Raw genomic sequence first — 21,041 nt, 5'->3', positions numbered from 1 at the left:
TATGCCAATAAAGAACAACTTGCCAAGCAAAGAGGCCAAATCAAATATGTGCAATGTATCTCCAAATTTATATTTGCAAACAAAGATGGTACTCTAATTCGCTAGATCCAAGCAAAGTAATAAAATAAATGAAATAGGGCGAGGGTTGAATCCCATCGAAAATGGAATAGTCAAGTAGAGAATATCTCACTTCCGAAATGGCAAACAACATGCAACTCCAACAAGAATTTGTAGTACAATAAAATAATTCAAATTGCATGCTTGCAACAACCCACAAATTGGCCTTATAAAGGGCTTTGGGGAAGCTTCTTGAAGGATTACAAAAGGGACCGACTGCCCAACAGCCACAAAAAATAAATTAAAAATGGGTCCGAGAGATAAATTAATTAATTGTAAAGACCACATATATAAAATTTTACTATACTAATTTATTTAAAACTGTTGGGGACATCACAAATATGCCGACTTGCAAAATATGTAGTTGTTGGAACTTAAAATTGACAAATATATTTAAATTATGAGACTTTAAATCTGTATAATGGCGAGTACATTTAATTACTCATGTTGATTTTTTTGGGACGTGTGTTGATGGCTTAACTGCTCTCTCATGTAGCCCACAACCATCTACAGATATTCCACCTTCACATCCCTTGTCCACTACTGGCTCTTTTCGCCTGTTATGAATATGTCACAAGTTCAAATATGTGTAATTAGTATCATCTATAGAAGTAAAAGAATATACCGTTTGCTGTGTTCCCAGAAACTCGACAAATTTGGTGTCTGCTTATGAAAAACAAGGTATAGTGAATAAGTGGTGAACATACCACCAAACAACTAATCTACAAAAAAACTAAGTAAACTAGAAATAGCAAGGTAATAGAACAATTCTTGGATGTTTTTCAATAAATAAAAAGAATTTCTTGTTCCCAAGCACCGCAAATCTTAGCCTCAACTTTTTAAACAAAATTTCGTCACAATTTAAAATTTTAAAAATTCAAATATCTAGGCATAACACATCAACATAGAGACTTCAAATTATACAGAAGCATCTCTTGCAGTATACAGCTTATAATTGTTGCATATGTCATTTAAGTGAATATGCAGTCAGCATTTTACAGAACACTTTCATGGTTGAAACTATATTTGACCAGGAACGGGCCAAAAGTAAACCACTGTTCGAAAATCAGGTCACGGAACCAGCTAAGCACACCAAAGGGAATTTGTACAGGTGCCATATGTGGTGGCTGAAATAGTATATGTATATAAACACACACGCCAACAATTTGAAATCAAGAACATATAATTGCCTTATCTCTGGAGTGATTTCTGTGCCAAATTAGCCAAAAATTGAGCCTTTGCCCCAGGGCTGTATTTGATAAATTCTTTCTCTGCCCGCCTTAGATGCTGCCTCATGTTCTTTGCTCTTTTAGCAGCCAGACGTTCATCTCTTTCCAGAAATGCAAGCCTGAATAGCTCACATTTTGGTATAATATTGGGCTCAACTTTTGCATTTTCCTTCAACGTTTTAAGCTTGGGAGCTGCATAAACTGCCCATGAGTTTGGGTCTATATCTTCAACAGCCAGTGCATCTAATACAATATCTGGAAGGGCCTCCCTAGGAACCGATACTCCTCTATAACGAGGTGTAGGTGGGTTAACACAGATTTGAGGACACTCCACAGTAAGGTAATTTCTTGAATTCTCATCAATGGAAAACTGGAGAAACAAATTTACAGAAAAAGTCAACATAAGCTTCAGCTTAACATACAGCACCAAACTTCTGATCTTTATCACAAACAAAGTAAAGAAATTGATGTTGACTATAAAGATATTTTATTCTATATCAATGAAGTAAATCAATAATCAGATTTGAGATCACACATCCCCGGTCATAATAAAATACATCACCCATGTTATCCAGCGAATTGTGCAAGGACTGCTAGAAATGTCCTTACTGTCCAGCTCTTCCCAGCTATCCTCCTCAAACTCATTCAACTTTGGCTTCAAGAAATCCAAACACCTTCGTGCAGCTTGATTGCTAAGAGGTGTGCCCCTGCATGGACAAATACCATAAATTGCAAAATATTGATGAGATGATAATTTGTTGACAAGAATTTTTTTTTTTTGTGAAAATTATATCAAAGTATGGCCTCACAAATGGCAAATGAATATCAATCTGTTCACCAGACATATCAACTTTGTTATACCTGTAAAGAAACATACATGATACATATCATTTGTTGGCTTGTAGACAATTTTTCAAAATGATTCTTCTATCGGTCTACTTGCTTACATGACTTAAATTTACATGTTTTGACACTGTCGGACTTTACTGTCATGGTGATTACTTAGACAGTCATAAAATTTGTTTATTGACCAACAGGTAACCAACTTAGAACATTAACATGCATCCATTTATAAATAAAATGCGTGCATGCTCAAAGATCAGAACAAGAGGATTCATCGGAAGGGAAGAGCTTTAATTCCCCAACAGTGACAAAAAAAAATCATTAGAAATGGAGATATTCATTACTGTGGATTGATCTCAGAAATAAATATGAGAGATATGAAAGAAATGTGTCTAAAGCATCCCAAATTTACCAGAGAAATAGAAAGCAGAAACTATACTAGCAGATATTTCTCTGCCGATACATTTCCAATCAAGCTCTTATATTTGGAATTATTATTTCCAATTGTATATGTTTCTTAGATTTTCTAATTACAATGAATGGCCATAAAGGCAATGGATACCCAGACAAATTCTGCAGTTCTTCACTTTTTATTATGAATATATTTAATCTTAATTGAATAGAAATGATGTCCCAAGGTCAAGCAGTTTTGAATTTTGAATTTGTAGTTTTGTCTATACATTCAGATGTATCGAACTCGTCAGAAATTACAAAATAAAGCAAAAATTGAATCTTAGCCACATGAAATTAAATATTTCAACAGGCAAAACTTAAAAGTCTATTATTGAAAACTTGGTTTATTCTAAATGGATAGGAACTATTGATGATAGTGCGTGTCATTGGTCGGTGCCTGATTCCCCTTCATTATCAATGAAACTAGAAGTTTATTTACTTTTGCAATTTACCAAGCCCAGAGATGTGGCACATCGTAAGCTTATGGACAAAATATGTTAGAAAATCTCACTAGAATTCTAAATTTTACCATGGAAAGCAGAGAGAACAAACTATACTAACAGATACTTACCTGCTCTCTGTCAATACATTTCCAACCAAGCCCTTAAAATTGAATATTATAAAATTACAAATTGCATATATTTCTTATATTTTCTCCTTGTAGTGAAAGGCCATATAATGCAACAGATATCAAATCAAATACTGCAACTCTTCCAATTTCCTCTGGACAAATGTATTCCTAATGGAATACTAATATCCTCAGGAAAATAGACATGTGCTTGAATTTGTCATTCTTTCACTATATCCAGATGTATCTGACTCAATAGAATTCTTACAAGTTATCATAGACAATGAATGCTACAGCATCATATTGAAAAACAAGCAAAAAGATATTTTTTGTCGCATGGGAGATTAACCACTCTGGATATTATTTATGAAGACTGGGTCATCATTTATGGATAGGACCTCTTTATTTTATTGTGCGTCTTTATAGAGGTTTCAGTCTGGATGATCTTTCACCCTGGATTATCAATGAAACAGACATGAAACTAGAAGTTCATTGATTCTGCAATTCCATTAATAGGATGTGTTCGAATATCAAGCTTGTCAGAGACTGGAAGTTAAATAGCTGCATTGTCTCATGGAGTGAGACATCAAGCATCACAAAATTATGACAATGATGGTTTGTCTGACACGGGGTCTGTTATATTATGACCATATTATTGTTATTTATATAGCCCCTCTCTGTAATTGTATTTTACAGTCTTGGTTAAGCATAGCTATCTTCAACTCTGACACTCCACCATATAAACTGAAAGTTGTGAGCAGGATAAGCATAATCACCACAATGCTCTCAGAGCCCCCCAATTAAACTGGCCATTGACCATTCGTAATTTCTCTGCAAATATCAATCCGACAGAGAACAAAAGGCAAATAAGTTGATGGATTGTCACAGAAGATTTTTTCAATCTTATTAATTATTACCTTTTCAATAAACAATTGTGCACTTCTGTTGTCCAAACTAGTTCAACAATGGTGCCAAAACATTGTTGTGGCAAAAATGTGTCACGGACCCCTCAAACTGAATATTCACATAGTAATTGAGTGTTTCCACAAATTGGAGTGCATAAAAGTTCTCACCATTGCCTTTCTTACATCTTTGATTTGGAAGTAATTCCATTTTGCTCCTAGGAGTGAGACTTTTTAAGTTATAAACCATGACGATCCTCTGTCAACTCGAATGCAGATTAGCAGTTCCATTAAGTGGTAAATTTTTCAATAATATATTCTTGAGGTTAGGTCAAAATTTGCTCATGGGAAGAAGCTAAATTGATAATGTATCAATTCCCCTAGGTTCAAACTTGTCTCTAAAGGAACCAAAATTTTAGAGGAGGAAACTCTATGCAACTGGCATTTGTTTTATTCATTAATGGAAAACTACATTGCAAGTGGTATAATAACAAAGTGTAGCAAAAATCAAGGTTATGTTTTCATGTTTTGATGTAGCACAACACATTTTGTAAGTCTGTATGTGGATCAAATTACCGCAGCACTGTGATAGGTAATAAACTGATGAATAAATATAATGATTCTTTACATAAAGTATATTTATGTGCTAATCTTGTCCTCATTTCATGGCTCTTGGGAATATTTTATGCAGCACCATGCAGAATTCCACACAACAGAAAACTGAGTGATTTTGCATACCCCTTCTCAACAATACTAGATTAAGAATCCTATGATGTGTGACAGTGAAATCAACATGCATTCAAAAGCTTTTTGTGTTTTTTGTTTGAATTTGATTGTTTGATATTTAAATCAGACATTCATGCCAGCTCCGAGAAGAAAGAGGAAATTCAAAAGCATAATTAAGTGGTCTACCCTCGCAATTTCTAGAACATCAAAGTCACAAAAGACTCAACACCCAAGATATCCACTTCTACACTGCAAAAAAAGCCAAGCAGCCCTCTCTGGTCTTATTTGCCATATATATAGACAAGATGGTGACTATGAACTATCCTGCTCGGATATTTTACCCCAAAAAAAACTCCCAAATAATTTCAGAAATGCAAGCAGATAATTTTATGCAATAAATATCAGATTTACCAGCAAACACCAGAAGATACCCATATAAAAGTTACTTAGAAATGTTATTGTATTTTAATATTCAGCAATACAATAACAATCCAATCTTAAATACAAAGTAATAGTCAGATTGGATAACCAGAAATAAACCTGAAAAGACAAATGTGAACTCTGTTGTGAATGCACCACTGAAAATGAATTGGGTTTCTGTCCAATCCACCTAGAAGCCTAAAAGATTCCATCCTCGGGTTTTTGAAAATGAAAGCTAGAAGCTTCCCAAATTTCTCCAAGAGTAATTAGAAATCAAATCATAAATCCAAGTATCACAAGTTGAGTTTTGCTTTGCTCTTTTAAAGAATAGACCTCTGACTCTTTGTTTTCCCCTGCCTATTCAGAAGCCTCCAATCTGACTGGTCTACTCAAGATAAGTATAATCCAATTCTTCCAACTTAAGAAGAAGACCATTCAAAGATTTCACGGATTCCAAATGTACACCAATTATATAGAGCCCATTCTCGATCTCTTTTTCTTTTTGCAGGTCTCTTAGTTGTTCACTATTAAAGGTGTTATTAAATTCTTTGGAGAAAGAATTGCTTTTCAAATTTCCCATTGTCTTCGTTTAGCTTTTCCAAACTACAAGATGCTACCCCTAATCTGAACTTTAAGTCTCTCTGAGGGATTTGTCTCCCAACTTACTTTGTCCTTATGGTTATTTAAACAAGTATCTGGCTGCTCATTCTGACATATACTGATTGATTTATTTTTTCTTGAATCCACCCTGTTTCAGTCTTTCCTTCCCAGGATTTGTCAAATAATTTACTTGCTAAATGTGACAATGTTATCAATCTTGAGATGGAGAAAGTAATTTTAAGACTCTAGTTTTGTACTCTCACTGAACACATCTACTTGGCATGAAAGCTAGCACGGAAACAATTATGTTATTAATAGCTTTCAAAATCAGCTTCAAATATAGTATGCCAATAAATTTTTCTTTCCTTTTCACAACATTCAACTAAAGGCAACTTTTGAGTGAACAAGAAATGACCACACTTATCAAGCCTGACCTTTTGGATTCAGTTCAAGTTTCCATAGCACATACACTCGAGTACTTCCAGAAGCTCTTACATCCCTTCTTTGTTGTTGTTCAATTCTGATCTTGGCTTTGAGATAAACGCACTCACAAGAAACAGTATGCATGATGCTTCCCAACGCAAGCAGCTCTATGTTCTCACAGTATGTAGCTTCTGATTTTGACTCCAATTCAGAAATACAACAACTCTCTTTGAACAAGTTCTAACTCTCGTTGCTCTTGTCGTTCCCCAAGCCCACACAATCGACTTCTATTTCCTTCCACTACATCACAAGTTTAGTAGTTGTTCTCAGCTAATGTTGTCTTCCCACAATGAGACTATTAATACGCAAGTCACCTGTTATTAATTTTAATTGCAAGTGTCAACCCAACCTCCAGACAAATGATAAATCAGCAGCCATGATGCTAGACCTGTCACGATGTGGAGAATAAAATGGAATTTTTAATTGTGTTTTGCAATGTAATTGTCTCAGTCCTTTCTCACGGTAGAGCATGAAGCAAATGGATGGAATATTTCTTGTCGTTAAGCGAAAAATTGTTTGTCGTGACCAAAGATGAAGTCTCTATCCTCAAGCTCATGCATGGAATGATCCTTGCCATGCAGCTCGCCCAGGTTCACGCAGGGATGTAACAAATGAGATATGTTATTTCCATATTGATTTAGTTCGAACGCCTGGCATAGGCTATGAGATTATTGTCTATAGCAATGAGAACCAACAAATAGGAGAGCTTGAATTGACAAATATTTTCCCAAAACCATTGTAGAAACAAGCTCATTGAAAGTATTTTGTCTCTCTATCTGCCAACTTTCCAATATTAATTCCAGCCATTCTGCATTAATTATTTAATTGTACTCTACTATAGTCTTTGCAAAATATTAAACCAACTTAATATTTCACGGCAACTTGATATTAGTAATTACGAAGGCACATATATTATATCTTACGTTAAACATTTAGTATTTATGCCAATAAATATTTCATTGGTGCTATAGTCCCATGATTATATCATTATGCACATTTGTAATAAAGCATGATAAACAATGGTAGGAATACTTGGTTCCTGCTGAAACTCCAAACTTAAATAACTTTTTCACCGTGTTCAAATTTATCGGCGGCCCCCACACACAACTCAATTCACTAATATGTTGTACAATTATTATTTTCTTGAAAGCCTCGATGAATATATCTTTGTCCGGAAATGTTTGTTGCTGAAGCTCCAATGCCAATTAAAACTTTGCACAATAAGACAATTTAACTACAAGAGGACATTTCTATTGTATTTTTTTGGGTTCTCAGACTTCCTCTGAAATATATTTACTAAAATTCTGCAATACTAGCCAGTTTCAAACCAATTTGTTTATGATAAGACTTCAAGGCTGGTAGGAAAACTAGCTTTGATACCACTGAGATATCCCACCCAGTTATTGTACCCAAAAAAGACTCTCAAATAACTTCAGAAATGCGAAAAGATAATTTTATTAAATGTATTTCAGATTAACCAACACACACATGAAGATACCCCTATAAAATATACTCAAATATTTTATTGCATTTAAATATTCAGCAATACAATGACAATTCAATCTTAAATATAGAAGTAACAGTCAGATTGGTTATTTCAGAAATGAAACGAAAAACAATGTGAACTATGTTGTTAATCCACTACTGAGATGAACTAGGTTTTCGTCCAATCCAACAAGAAGCCTAAAGTTTTCCATCCTCAAGTTTCTAAAAATGAAAGCTAGAAGCTTCTCAAATTTCTCCAAAAAAAAAATCAGAAATCAAATAATAAATCCAAGCATGACAAATTGAGCTTCACTTTGTTCTTTTAAAGAATAGCCATGTGACTCTTCGTTTTTCCCCACCTATCTCTTCATCTTTAATTCCCTTTAAAAAATATCATTTTTCCACATAAGAGAATAAAATAGCCTTAAAAATAACAAAGTGACATATTAATATATACCTTAATTTAATAGTCACTTTATTAATAACTACTAAATATTTTGACATTAAATGAATAACCAATAGGATCTCAGTGAATTTTCATTAAACTATTTTATTATTTTGAGGACATTACAATCCTCCCAGTCCAATTATTGCTTTCCCTCAAACAATTGCAGACTAGATGCTCTGAGATCAGTTTGGTTTCCCATGCGGCATCTTTAATTGGCAGATCCTTCCATCAAACTAGGTAGTCCTTGATGGTGTGTGACCTCATCTTTTCTCTCTCTGACATATAAGAACAATTTTGCCCATTTAAAACTCTTTATGCAAATAATAACTTTTAATGTTGAAATCAACGATTATGCACAAGAACATAATAACACAAGATTTACAGGGATACCCAATGCAGGAGAAAACTGCGGCAATAAATACTTTAATACAAACTTTGTTCTTTTACAATGTTTTCTAGGCTTCAACCTACTAGACGCTCCAACCCCTATGTTTTTTAGCACTGACTCACTAGAAACTCCAACTCACACACTTCACAGGCACTGACTTACTGGAAACACCAACCCCCACTGTTGTCTTCATGAGCACCAACCCACTGCACACAAACTTGTTTACCACCTTGACATTGTTGCTCTACTCAACTGATGATGGATATCTTTATAACAAAACTTCTTTTCTTCAAACCGATATCTAACTTTGTTTTGAATTCATATTAACCTCCAGAAATACCCTCCCTTTATATTATCCCTAATAGAGCAGCAATCCTTTTATTTCTACTAATAAATGTACATGTATATCTTTTATATCTTTGTATAAAATTGCTTCAAACTTTCTTCAACATAAGTCAATAATGCCGCTATCATATTACTTCTTTTCACTTAATTTAATATATTTCAGATTCAAAATCTGCATATATAGTAAATTTATTTTCTGCTCTTTTCTATATTTCTTCACTCTAGTACGATTCATTTCCTCTACCCAACCGATCTGCTCTTGCTTCATTTTTCACTTCTTATCTCACTTCTATATTTTATTCAACAAAGTTATTCTATATAAAAGCCTTCATCTATTGAAAAGATGTATCTTTTCAAATGAAACACTTCTCTTTATCAATTACAACTCTTTACCAACATAATCGTATAACCATAAGTTGTTCGTTGTTTCCTTTGACTAATTGTTAATTTGTTAAGATAGCTCTTTTCATTGACATTTTTATTAATCACATTGTTCCTTAATGTTATTGGGCTCCTTAATATCGCTCTTCATCTTATCAATAGGTTTTAATTGTTGAAGTTAATGAAAGATCAATTCCACAACTCCCAAGACTCACCTGCATGCAAACACCTGTCACAAAAGAGAGAGAAGCAAACGCTATGGAGGCTAGATCCATAGATGAGACATTCTTGATAAGCAAAAAGAGAAATTGTTATTATCAAAGTGAAAGAATTAATTACAAAAAGATCAATCCTTATAAAAGGAGATCAAAACCCTAATAGGTAAAACCTAGGTTGCATGATAATAATTAATAAAAAAATTAATTATTATATGCCTAAAGTTTAGCTTAAGTCAACTAGAGATAATAAGTGACTTAATAATTAAATCAATATGACTTAATTAATAAGAAAATACTTAAATTATTCTAACACCCCCCCTTAAGATAAACTTAGGGAGTAGCTAAAAGCCTAGAAACTACTATTGAAAGTATAATTGGGTCCTAGCAACAAGGCCAAATGAGGTACCCAAGCACAATGAAATCTCTAAAAAGAGGAGAAATAGAGAAACCACATGAGAAAAACCCTACTCTAAAAAGAGATGGAAATAATGTTGAAAGAACTAATGAAGGATTAAAGAAGCCTCCAAACTAGGGAATGTCCTAGAAGATAGGAACAAAAGATGATCATGAAGAGCACCAATGAAGCATAAAACTGCAAACACTGCCTAATTGTTGATTTGAAAAACCTCCACTATCTAGAACATGACCAAGTAGAGAAGACTAAGTCTAAAGAGTTGGTTAATTGAAGATGGAAGGTATCTTCGTGGCCTCCAAAAATAAGAATAAAAGAATGTCTATATGGTAAATGATCCATCTCACCAAAATGCATAGGTATCCAACTATTGCAATCACCTAGTACATGGGATCAAATACTGAATACATAACACACTCTATCAAACCAAGAAAGCAATAGAACCAACATAACCCCCCTATAATGCTGAAAGGTAAGACATGAACACTATAAGTGAATGCAATATCTCCTACAAAAAGAAAAACCAGGAACATCGAGAGTGCAAAAGAAGTATAAACACCTATAATGACACATATCATCGACATGTCATGAGGGCTAATGTCGTGGAAGGAACACTCACTTGATAAATGAAGATGGAAAATATGGCCAACATGAACCCCCCCAAGGCACTTTATAATGTAGTGTGAGAATAACAAAACACAAAAGACATGCAAGATCATGAAATACAATAGAGTGACACTTTATCTCAATGTGTTTGCAAAAATTCTACAAAAAGATGTCAACAAAGATCAAAAGACACATTAAGCTTATACAAGAGATAGTGCAACCCATGAAAAATCATCTAAAGCAACAAAATCGATCCCCGGACCAAAAAAAACCAAGATATCCACCAAAATGTAAAAAAAAAAAAAAAAACTGAATGGGATGTGCTTGGAGCAAAATTTGGAGAATAGAATGTCTCAAGATGTCTCCTAGAGTGCAAAATAGAACCCCTACCTTTGACTGCATAAACTAGTAACCAAACAACATCAAAAGTCCAAATAAATAGTATCATCATGACAGGCTCGAAATCAGCTTTCTAACAATATCTCGTTTACGAAAAAAGGATTCCGTATGAGCAAATTATGGCCAAAAAACCACATACAGGTCAAAAAAGTATTAGAAGCACAAAATAAAAAATCATTGCCTCAGGATCTGTGTCAAACATCTCAAAAAGCATATTCACCAAGACCATAAATTACCTCAAGATTAGTGCCAAACTGCATTGGTTTCTGTGCCAAAGTGTCACAGTTTACATGCCAAAAAAATCTGATTTGTGTGCCCTAAAATCTCAATTTGCATGCCAAAAACTCAAGTTGTGTCAAAAATCTTTATTTGTGTGCCAAAAAAATCTCAAGTGCTATGTTGAAAAATCTCAATTTCCTTGCCCAAAATCGCAAAATTGCCACTTAGGGAAATGTGCCCAATCTGGGAGCCATTTGTTTTGCCTTTGATTCCAAGTGTACAAATTTGGCAAATTTTACATGAAAATATAGGTTTTTGGATGTTTTGAGCTCAACAGTAACGTCTATTTGGGCTCAAAGTGACCCAAAAAACAGTGACCCCCTAGATCCAAAAAAATCGTTCTGAAGATCCAAAACCCTCTAAAAAAAGCACAGATCTAAAAGTCAAGCCAAACTTCTCATAAATAGAACAAGGGCATGAAGATTTGGAGCTCTAATACCATGTTGAAGTTGATGAAAGATCAACCCCATAGCTCCCAAGAATCACTTGCATGGAAACACCTACCATAGAGAGAGAGAGAGAAAGAGAGAGGGAGAGAGAGAGGCAAAAGCTATGGAGGCTGGAATTCCCAAATCCACAAATGAGTAAAAAGAGAAATTGTTATTATCAAAAGTGAATGAATTAATTACAAAGAGATCAATTCTTATAAAAGGAGATCAAAACCCTAACAAGTAAAACGATGATAATAATTAATAAAAGAATTAATTTTTATATGCCTAAAGTTTAGCTTAAGTAAACTAGAGATAATAAGTGACTTAATAATTAAATCAATATGATTTAATTAATAAGAAAATACTTTATTAATATTATTAACTTTGATTTATCTTTAAACCATGGATACCCCAGACACTTTGGAATCATTATCGAATCTCATCAGACTTCTATATGCATAGTTTGAGTGCTACTTCTATATGCTTATTGGGATCCTTTTCATACCACAAACAGGGATTTATCAAGCTGCCAAAAATTTAGCATATGTCCAAACTCAGCACTGTTGATCCTAGTGGCGTATATGACTTGACTTTTAACATTATTGCTGACCTGTAACACATTCTAAGGCACCAACATACTTCACAATTGTCATTTTCTTATTCTTAATGATATCACTCCTTCCATATATTATGTTCATCGTTGTATCAAGTCTTGCCTCTTCATTTTTACTTCCAACGCTACTGTGACTGTTCACGTGGCAATGTAGTTTGTCATTTCCTGAATAATATGTTCACTCTAACTTTATTTCCTCTGGCAACAAACTCCTCGATAGTGGTTCTAACGTGAGTATTTTCTTATTCATATTTTGCTTGGCTTTTGTTCTTGTTTTTCATGCTTTATCCGGCCTCCAACAATCTTCATATTATTTATTTGAACCCCATCATCACTGCTCTCTAGTTACACATACCATAAACTCCAATTGATGCCTTGGAAGGGTCAGTGAACTTATTCAATTCTCTTTACTTGAGAGTTTGTATCGTTTATGTGTCTCATTCAATTATGTGTATTCATCACAACTCAAACTTTGTGCAATTTATCCAATTTTGTCTTCATTAGGATCCTTAATAATGACATGGCTGATGTGATCTTAATGAACGCTGAAACTATCCATGTTGAATCACGCTGAAACCATCTTGTTCATCACACTTATAGAAGCCATGCTTTGTTTGAAATCCAATATGCTCCTGATACCATCATTTTAGTGTGGGGACCATTCTATCGTTGTTGAAGACATCATATGATTGCTAGCACTTAACTAAAACCCTTATTTATTTCTGTCAATTCTGAAAGGAAAACTTTTGATTGTTTTTGTATTTGTTATTGTGCAACAACACAATATATCAATGTCCTTATCATTTTACCGACAACATATTCAGTTCAATAAAGATGACTTTACTCTTTTACAGATCTTTATTCTTTTGAAGACATTGTCTTTTAAACCTCATCATCTTTTCTATTGTTCATATTATATCTTCTATTGTAACTGGTCAAATATCATTGAATTTGGATTATAGACTTCATATATTCCCTCTTGATTGCTTTGTTGACTTCAATCACAATTTTTCTATTTCATACCTTTGACATTGGTGATGCTAAGTGTTTTGTCCATCCTTGTAACCCTTTGACATCAATGAGAATATCTCCATCAATCTCCCCCTTTGTCATTGATGACAACACCAAATCTTCTGAATCTCGTCATCTCTTTCCCACTTTGACATCTTTGGCAAAGGGTTAACCATCAAAAGTATTCATCAAATGCTCCCCCTGTGAATGTCATCTCGTACTCCCCCTGAGAAGAATTTTCCTTCAGCACTTGTGCATGCTCTAGTACTACCATCATTGCATTTGCTTCTTTGAAGTTTCCTCTTTACAACCTTTGACATCAATGCAATCATCTTCATCAGCTATCTCACTTTTCTTAAAGGGCTTAATCCATACTTTGATATGTTTCTTCCCCTAAACTCATGCTTCTTCCTCAACTAAGAGGTGTAAGAATTGCAAGTTACACTTGCACTGGTTTCTCCTTCTACTTATGTTATCTTCTTTCTCCAAACTTTTGAAGTTCTCTTCTTTTGATATTCTGCATTGAAGTCCTTGAAGTTTCATTATGTTCTTGGCTATTTTCACATTTCTTTCTCCATACTAAGATAGATAATTTCTGCTTGTTCTTCTTATAATTTCTCTTGTATTCTTCATGTGATTCTGTGAACCCCCATCTGCAATGCTGCACTAAGTGCCTATGCTAATTTATGTTTCTCCATCCATTTCACATTTTGCATTCTTTCACTCTATGACCAAAATAATTACATGAGTGACAATATCCATAGAAGTTATGTCGGAGTTCAAATGTATGCTCTTTTCTTGGAGGAAAAGTTCTCCTGATTTTGTCCTATCTATCTTCACCTTTGATAGGATGTATCAATATTTTAACATCTCTTTCAGCTTCTTCTTTCTTAGACGAATCTGTTTGTATTTCTTCCTTCTTTGATGAAGTCTTTAAATGCATAATCAAGATGTTTTGAATCTCTTTCATAAACTACCCCGGTCTTGCTGGAAGATGGCCTTTGGCTATCAATGATATTAGTTAGGATTTCAGAACTCTTTTCAAACCCGAGACTAGTATTCAATTTGGCACTGGTTTCCTCTAAATCACATTTCAGCATGGTGACTTCTTCCTCTAATTTCGCTTAATCTGCTTGTTTTGTATTTAACTTTCTCATCGTTTCATCTTGAAATTGTCTGGCCTTTTCTAATTGTTCTTTCAAAGTCTCAATTACTTTGCTTGATTTATTTTGGGATTCATACAATTCTTGGATTTGTGTTTCCAGTTTTGCATTCTTCTTCTATAGATTTTTATTTTCTTTGTAAGCATAATGAAGTTCTTCCATGATATCAACATCCTCTTCCTTGTTGTAGGCTACTTCATCTTTTGTACCTGTAGTAGATTCTTCTTTTACTGTTCCATCATTCACAAGGTCATCCTGATTTGTCGCATCATCACTTGTTACTGCCATGTGTATTCCAAGTGCCACTTCATCACATATACTTGCTTCAATGTTATCACAAGCATTTGATTGTATACTATCAATACAATCATCATTGTATATAGAGTTAGTTCCTTTTACAAAGATTTCATTATCGATCACTTCATCTCTAGTATTTGGTGCTTTGCTATTATTACTTTTCTTCAAATTTCCTTTTCTCTTATTTCCTTTCCTTTTACCCATGTGTGCTCAATAGATCTACCTTAAAGGGTTAGGCTTTATAGTAGGAACTAGCTCTAATACCAATTGAAGAGCACACGAATATACTGAGACGGGGGGTGAATCGGTAAAAGACAAATTTTGCCTATTTAAAACTTTTTATACAAACTAAAACTTTTAATGCTGAAATCAACAATTATGCACAAGAACATAATAACACAAGATTTACATGGAAACCCAATGCAGGAGAAAACCATGACAATAAATGCTTTTATACAAACTTTGTTCTTTTACAATGTATTGTAGGCTTCAACCTACCAGAGGCTCCAACACCTCTGTTTATGAGCACCGACTCACTAGAAGCTCCAGCGCCCACACTTCACAGGCACCAACCTACTGGAAGCACCAAACCCCACTGTTGTCTTCGTGAACATCAACCCATTGCACACAAACTTCTTTTCTACCTTGACACTGTTGCTCTTCTCAACTAATGATGGGTATCTTCATTACAAAACTTCTTTTCTTCAAACTGATATCTAACTTTGTATTGAAGTCATATTCACCTCTAGAATACCCTTCTTTATATTATCCCTAATAGAGCAACAATCCTTTTATTTCTACTAATAAATGTACATGTATATCTTTTATATCTTTGTATAAAATTGCTTCAAACTTTCTTCAGCATAAGTCAATAATGCCACTATCATATTACTTCTTTTCACTTACTCAATTTCATATATTTCAGATTCAATATCTGCATATAAAAATAAATTTATTTTCTGCTCTTTTCTATATTTCTTCACTCTAGTACGATTAATTTCCTCTGCTCAACCGATCTGCTCTTGCTTCATTTTTCACTTCTTATCCCACTTCTATATTTTATTCAACGAAGTTATTCTATATAAAAGCCTTCATCTATTGAAAAGATGTATCTTTTCAAATGAAACACTTCTCTTTATCAATTACAACTCTTTATCAACATAGTCATATAAACATAAGTTGTTCGTTGTTTCCTTTGACTAATTGTTAATTTGTTAAGATAGCTCTTTTAATTGATATTTTTATTAATCACAACTTTCCTTAATGTTATTGGGCTCCTTAATATCGCTCTTGATCTTATCGGTAGTTTTAATATTATTAACTTTGATTTGTCTTTAAATCATGCATACCCCCGACAGTTTCTAATCATTATCGTATCTCATCAAACTTCTATATGCATATTTTTAGTGATACTTCTATATGCTTATAGGGATCCTTTTCATACCACACAGGGATTTATCAGGCTGCCAAAAAAATTAGCATATGTCCAAACTCAGCACTGTTGATCCTGGTGACATATATGATTTGACTTTTAACGTTATTGCTGACCTGTAACACATTCAACGTAATGGCATTTCTGCTTCTAGTTTCTAAGGCGTCAACATACTTCACAATTGCCATTTTATTATTCTTGATGATATTGCTCCTTCCATATATTGTGTTCATCATTGTGAGTATCAAGTCATGCCTCTTCATTTTTACTTCCAACGCTGCTATGACTGTTCATGTGGCAACGTAGTTTGTTATTTCCTGAATAATACATTCACCCTAACTTTATTTCCTCTTGCAACAGACTTCCTCGGTAGCGGTTCTGATGTGAGTTTTTCTTATTCATATTTTGCGTGGCTTTTGTTCCTGTCTTTCATGCTTTATTGGGCCTCCAACAATCTTCATATTATTTATTTGAACCCCATCACCGCTGTCTCTAGTTACACATACCATAAACTCCAACTGATGACTTGGAAGGGCCGGTGATTTTATTCAATTCTCTTTACTTGATAGTTTGTATCATTTATGCGTCTCATTCGATTATGTGTATTCATCGCAACTCAAACTTTGTGCAATTTATCTGATTTTGTCTTCGTCAGGATCCTTAATAATGACATGGCTGACATGGTCTTAATGAACGCTGAAACTATCCATGTTGAATCACGCTTGAAACCATCTTGTTCATCAGACTTATAGACACCACGCTTTGTTTGAAATCCAATCTGCTCCTTGTACCATCGTTTTAGTGCTGGGACAATTCTATCATTGTTGAAGACATCATATGATTGCTAGCAGTTAACTAAAACCCTTATTCATTTCTGTCAATTCTGAAAGGCAAACTTTTGATTGTTTTTGTATTTGTCATTGTGCAACAACACAATATATCAATGTCCTTATCATTTCACCAACACCATATTCAGTTCAATAAAGATGACTTTACTCTTTTACAGATCTTTATTCTTTCGAAGACTTTGTCTTTCAAAACTTGTCATCTTTTTTGTTATTCATATTATATCTTCTATTGTAACTGGTCTAATATCATTGAGTTTGGATTATAGACTTCATATATTCCCTCTTGATTGCTTTCTTGACTCCAATCACAATTTTCTACTTCATCCCTTTGACATTGGTGATGCTAAGTGTTTTGTCCATCTTGGTAACCCTTTGACATCAATGACAATATCTCTATCAGGGAGTTCCTCAGAAACTGTGACACACTAACTACCTTCTTAGGTATGAAATATGAAAAAAAAAAAAAATGAATCCAACTTCCTTCTAGAAATTCCAATTCACGGGCAACTTCTCTCAACCTCCATACCACTCTCTATGGTCCATAGAAGTGTGGCTTCAACTTCTCGGCACCACTTTTCGTCAAGAAATATTGTCTATATGGATGTAGCTAATCCACAAATGTCGAAGACTCATAACTGTACACTTGAAAGTGTCCCACTCTAAACCCTTCTATCCAAACCATTCCATGAGTTCGGAATGTTGCAATGCCGGCTTAGAGCTCCCTATCCACGAAGTGCAAGAGAGTGTATTTCAAATTCAAGGGCTCTCAGATGAGCCTTAGAGATACTCTTCTTGCTAGTAAACCATGCAATGGGAGGTTCCAAAGACAAGATGCAAGAATGCAAATGTCCCAAGGAGTTCCTCAAGAATGCAATGCAAATGAAGATTAAGCTAGAATGAGATGCAAAGTGGAGCTATGCTAAAACATGTATGAGAATTTTACAATACCATTATTAAGCTATGTGAGATTAAGCTACATGTAAAAATGAAAGCTAAGCTAAGCTAGAATGTCATGATGCCATGGATGAGAGAATGTAGACAAGAAATAGAAGTTCTCCACAAAGCTCCAAAGAAACCTGTTAGAAAACCTGCAGCATAACAATATTCAAAATGAAAATGGATCCTTTGAGAGGGAAAGCTCTCTCCCTTTTAAAGTTGCACGGACGGTAGAGATCAAGATGAAGATGGTGGATGATCAATGGTGGAATTTGAAAAGAGAAGTGATCCATGTGCACACACAAGTCAACCAATAGAATATAAGTTGACTTGTCATATAAGACAAAAATCACAAAGCCTTTTTTTTTAATTGTAAAATAGAAAAAGGACTTTATGTGTGCACTTTAAGTGGGTTAGAAGAATGGGGTGTTTTATTTAATTAAAAGGAGACATGTTCTTTTAATCAAATAATGAACTTAGGATAGCGTAATCAAACTATAGGTTATAATCAAATAAATTGATTATTAGCAATTTGCTCTAGGTAAGTGATTAAATTAATTTAGCCAAAATGTTGAAAAGGGGGATAATAGTCTAGATGACCATTTTTAGGTGATTACATTTGCCCCTCTTTGACTAATGCGTGATCGATCTGGGAACACATTATGTCAAAGAAAATAGAAAGCTAAGTAGGCAGTGATAGATATAGATATCTAATTTCAAAGAATGAAATGCAGAAATAGATAGCAAGTCCCGAATGCACAGCCTGATAGCGGTAGTACTGAACACTAGGAAGATGATGTTAGGATCCGAAAATAATTCTAACACCTAGCAAAGTGAATAGATCGAGAGCAAGTGATAAGGTCAAAAAAAATGCTCCTAAGAAATAGATAGCTGTAACAATCAACAATAGAGTATTTCTACTCCCTCGGGATCGAAATCGAAATGAGGTAAGAGGAAGCAGAAACTAGCTAGATATGAGAAAATCGAGATATAGCAATGCCTAATATGACAGATAAATGATTAGAACCCAAGAATGACTATAAGAAACTGATGAAATGCCCCAGCTTGACTAGAGTTGACCTTGAAGGATATAGCATAAAAATTAGGTCAAATCTAGTAGAAAGATGATTTAGATGTGAAAGGTGAATACAAGTAGATATGAAGCATAGAAATGACGAAGACATGAAGAAATGAAGATGCCCCAGTGATGATTTAGAGATTAGACCTCAAAAGGTCAGCTAACTGCTCAGAAGAAAGTAGAATTTTAAAATGCAATTTTGACCATCAAGATGAACTCGAATTTGGATTTCGATCCTGAAAATGAATCTAGGACGTTGAAATTATTTAAGAGGTCAAAACTTTATATAATGTGATGATAAGATAGAAAAGAGATGAAGTGAAAGATTAAGAAGGTGAAAAGACATGAACAAGAAGAAAGTAAAGAAATATATGAAAGGAGTTAACTGATATGTCCACAAAAAGATGAAGAGAGAGCTCTCCCCATATGCAAGAATATAGGATTAAGCTAGAAAATGAACCTAAAATGCAAGCTAATATGCAAAGTGGTTTACTAGCAAGAAGTGCATAACATTTAGACTCTTAATTTCATCATTGAGCATTTATTAGGGACATCATGAGATCATACAACTATCACTAGTATAACTATGAGGATATGAATATGATTGATATCAGATAGGTATGTGGAAATCCAATCTAAGCATTAGAGACATGTAAGTCAAGATAACTGCGCGATTAGATTCCCTAAGTTTAATTTAGCAAGATTAACCTGTATCAAGGCATAAGCGCCAAGATAACCCCCAAGTGTGGTCTTGCAAAACAGTCAAGGATGATCCATTTATAAGTCAAAGTGTTGAATAGGACAAGCACGAATGCTTACAACACTATAGACAAACAAAGTATACCCACAAGCAGAAATCAAGAAAACATGCCCCATGCCCCTAGTCTTCTAGTCAATGACATCCTTGAAAGACTATTAGGGATGGAACATATAGTAAATAAATCGTCATAGACAGCACACAAAGTAGATAAAGATCAGCATAGCTTAGTTGTTTAAGTGTTAAAGTGCGTGTGTGTAAGTCACTTGGCCATTTCTTCAAGACTTGATTCTGATAGTGAGAAATATTGAGACATTGGAGACCGTAGGTAAACTATTTGTAACGTGTTGAAAAACACTTGATGTCAAAGTGAACGAAGTGTTGAGAAACACCATTTTGTGAGTTGTCCAAGAAACCCTAATGCACAAGAATACCTCAATAGGCTAAGCAGTTGTGCCCCCAAGACGAGGACAAGAAACAATTCCAAGCTAGGAAATGTGTAGCGAAGTAGGTGACTGAGACTGATAGACATAGGTGCAAGGGTTTTGAGTAGTGCCTGTTTCCAGGTTTTCACCACTTGATAGATTTGTTCAAGATTTTCAATTTTTTTGTATTTTTCAATTTTTCAATTTTTTTGGTGATACATCAAAGTGCCTATTGCTAGGTTTTCACTAAGATGATCATTATTTCAGGACTTTTTTTTTTATTTTTAGGATTTTTTTCAGAATCATATATGATTTTTTTTTGGAATTTTTTAGAAGGTTTTAGATATCACTAGTTCTCAAGCAAGATCACATCATTTTCTCCCAATGTCTAGCAAGGTATAGGATATGATGGAGCAACGAGCCAGTGGATAAGCAAAGATGGATGAAAAAAGAGTATGAAGCAAGTGAAAGTGATCCTCAAGGACTAACTCCTCAAGAGTACCCAAGCTAGGGAAAGAGGTGAAATAGTCATATGAAGCATATTTTGGATAAGCAATGGAAGTAATGAGAAAGATAGCATGTAGGATAAGCAATGAAGCCAACAAGTGAGATAGCATAAAGTGTGTAGTCCAAAAGAGTAGCCATGTCAAGAGACCTATGAGAACCATGTTTCATTTATTATGATCAAGACCAAGGGGTCAACTAGATAGTATAGCAATGGGATAGAGCAATAAGAATAAAGCTCAAG

At 34.3% G+C, this 21,041-nt stretch overlaps 1 protein-coding gene across 5 annotated transcripts in view; it reads right to left on the bottom strand.

Moving 5' to 3' along the window:
- Positions 1 to 953: 953 nt before the first annotated feature.
- Positions 954 to 21,041, bottom strand: part of LOC149578475 (RNI-like superfamily protein) — a 136,552-nt gene continuing 116,464 nt past the window's right edge. For all 5 annotated transcript variants that reach the window (XM_089829331.1, XM_089829348.1, XM_089829346.1 and 2 more), the window contains 2 exons: positions 1,909 to 2,053; positions 954 to 1,716 (listed from right to left, as the gene is read on the bottom strand). In XM_089829331.1, the coding sequence (XP_089685457.1) occupies positions 1,309 to 1,716; positions 1,909 to 2,053 (553 nt within the window). In that variant the 3' untranslated portion in view covers positions 954 to 1,308. The remainder of the gene's footprint in view (positions 1,717 to 1,908; positions 2,054 to 21,041) is intronic.

This window comes from Cupressus sempervirens, chromosome 1 (assembly GCF_028749045.1).
Source record: "Cupressus sempervirens isolate cs-2001-9-10 chromosome 1, ASM2874904v1, whole genome shotgun sequence".
NCBI classification, from domain to species: Eukaryota; Viridiplantae; Streptophyta; class Pinopsida; order Cupressales; family Cupressaceae; genus Cupressus; species Cupressus sempervirens.
This window is presented reverse-complemented; position numbering and strand designations above follow the sequence as displayed.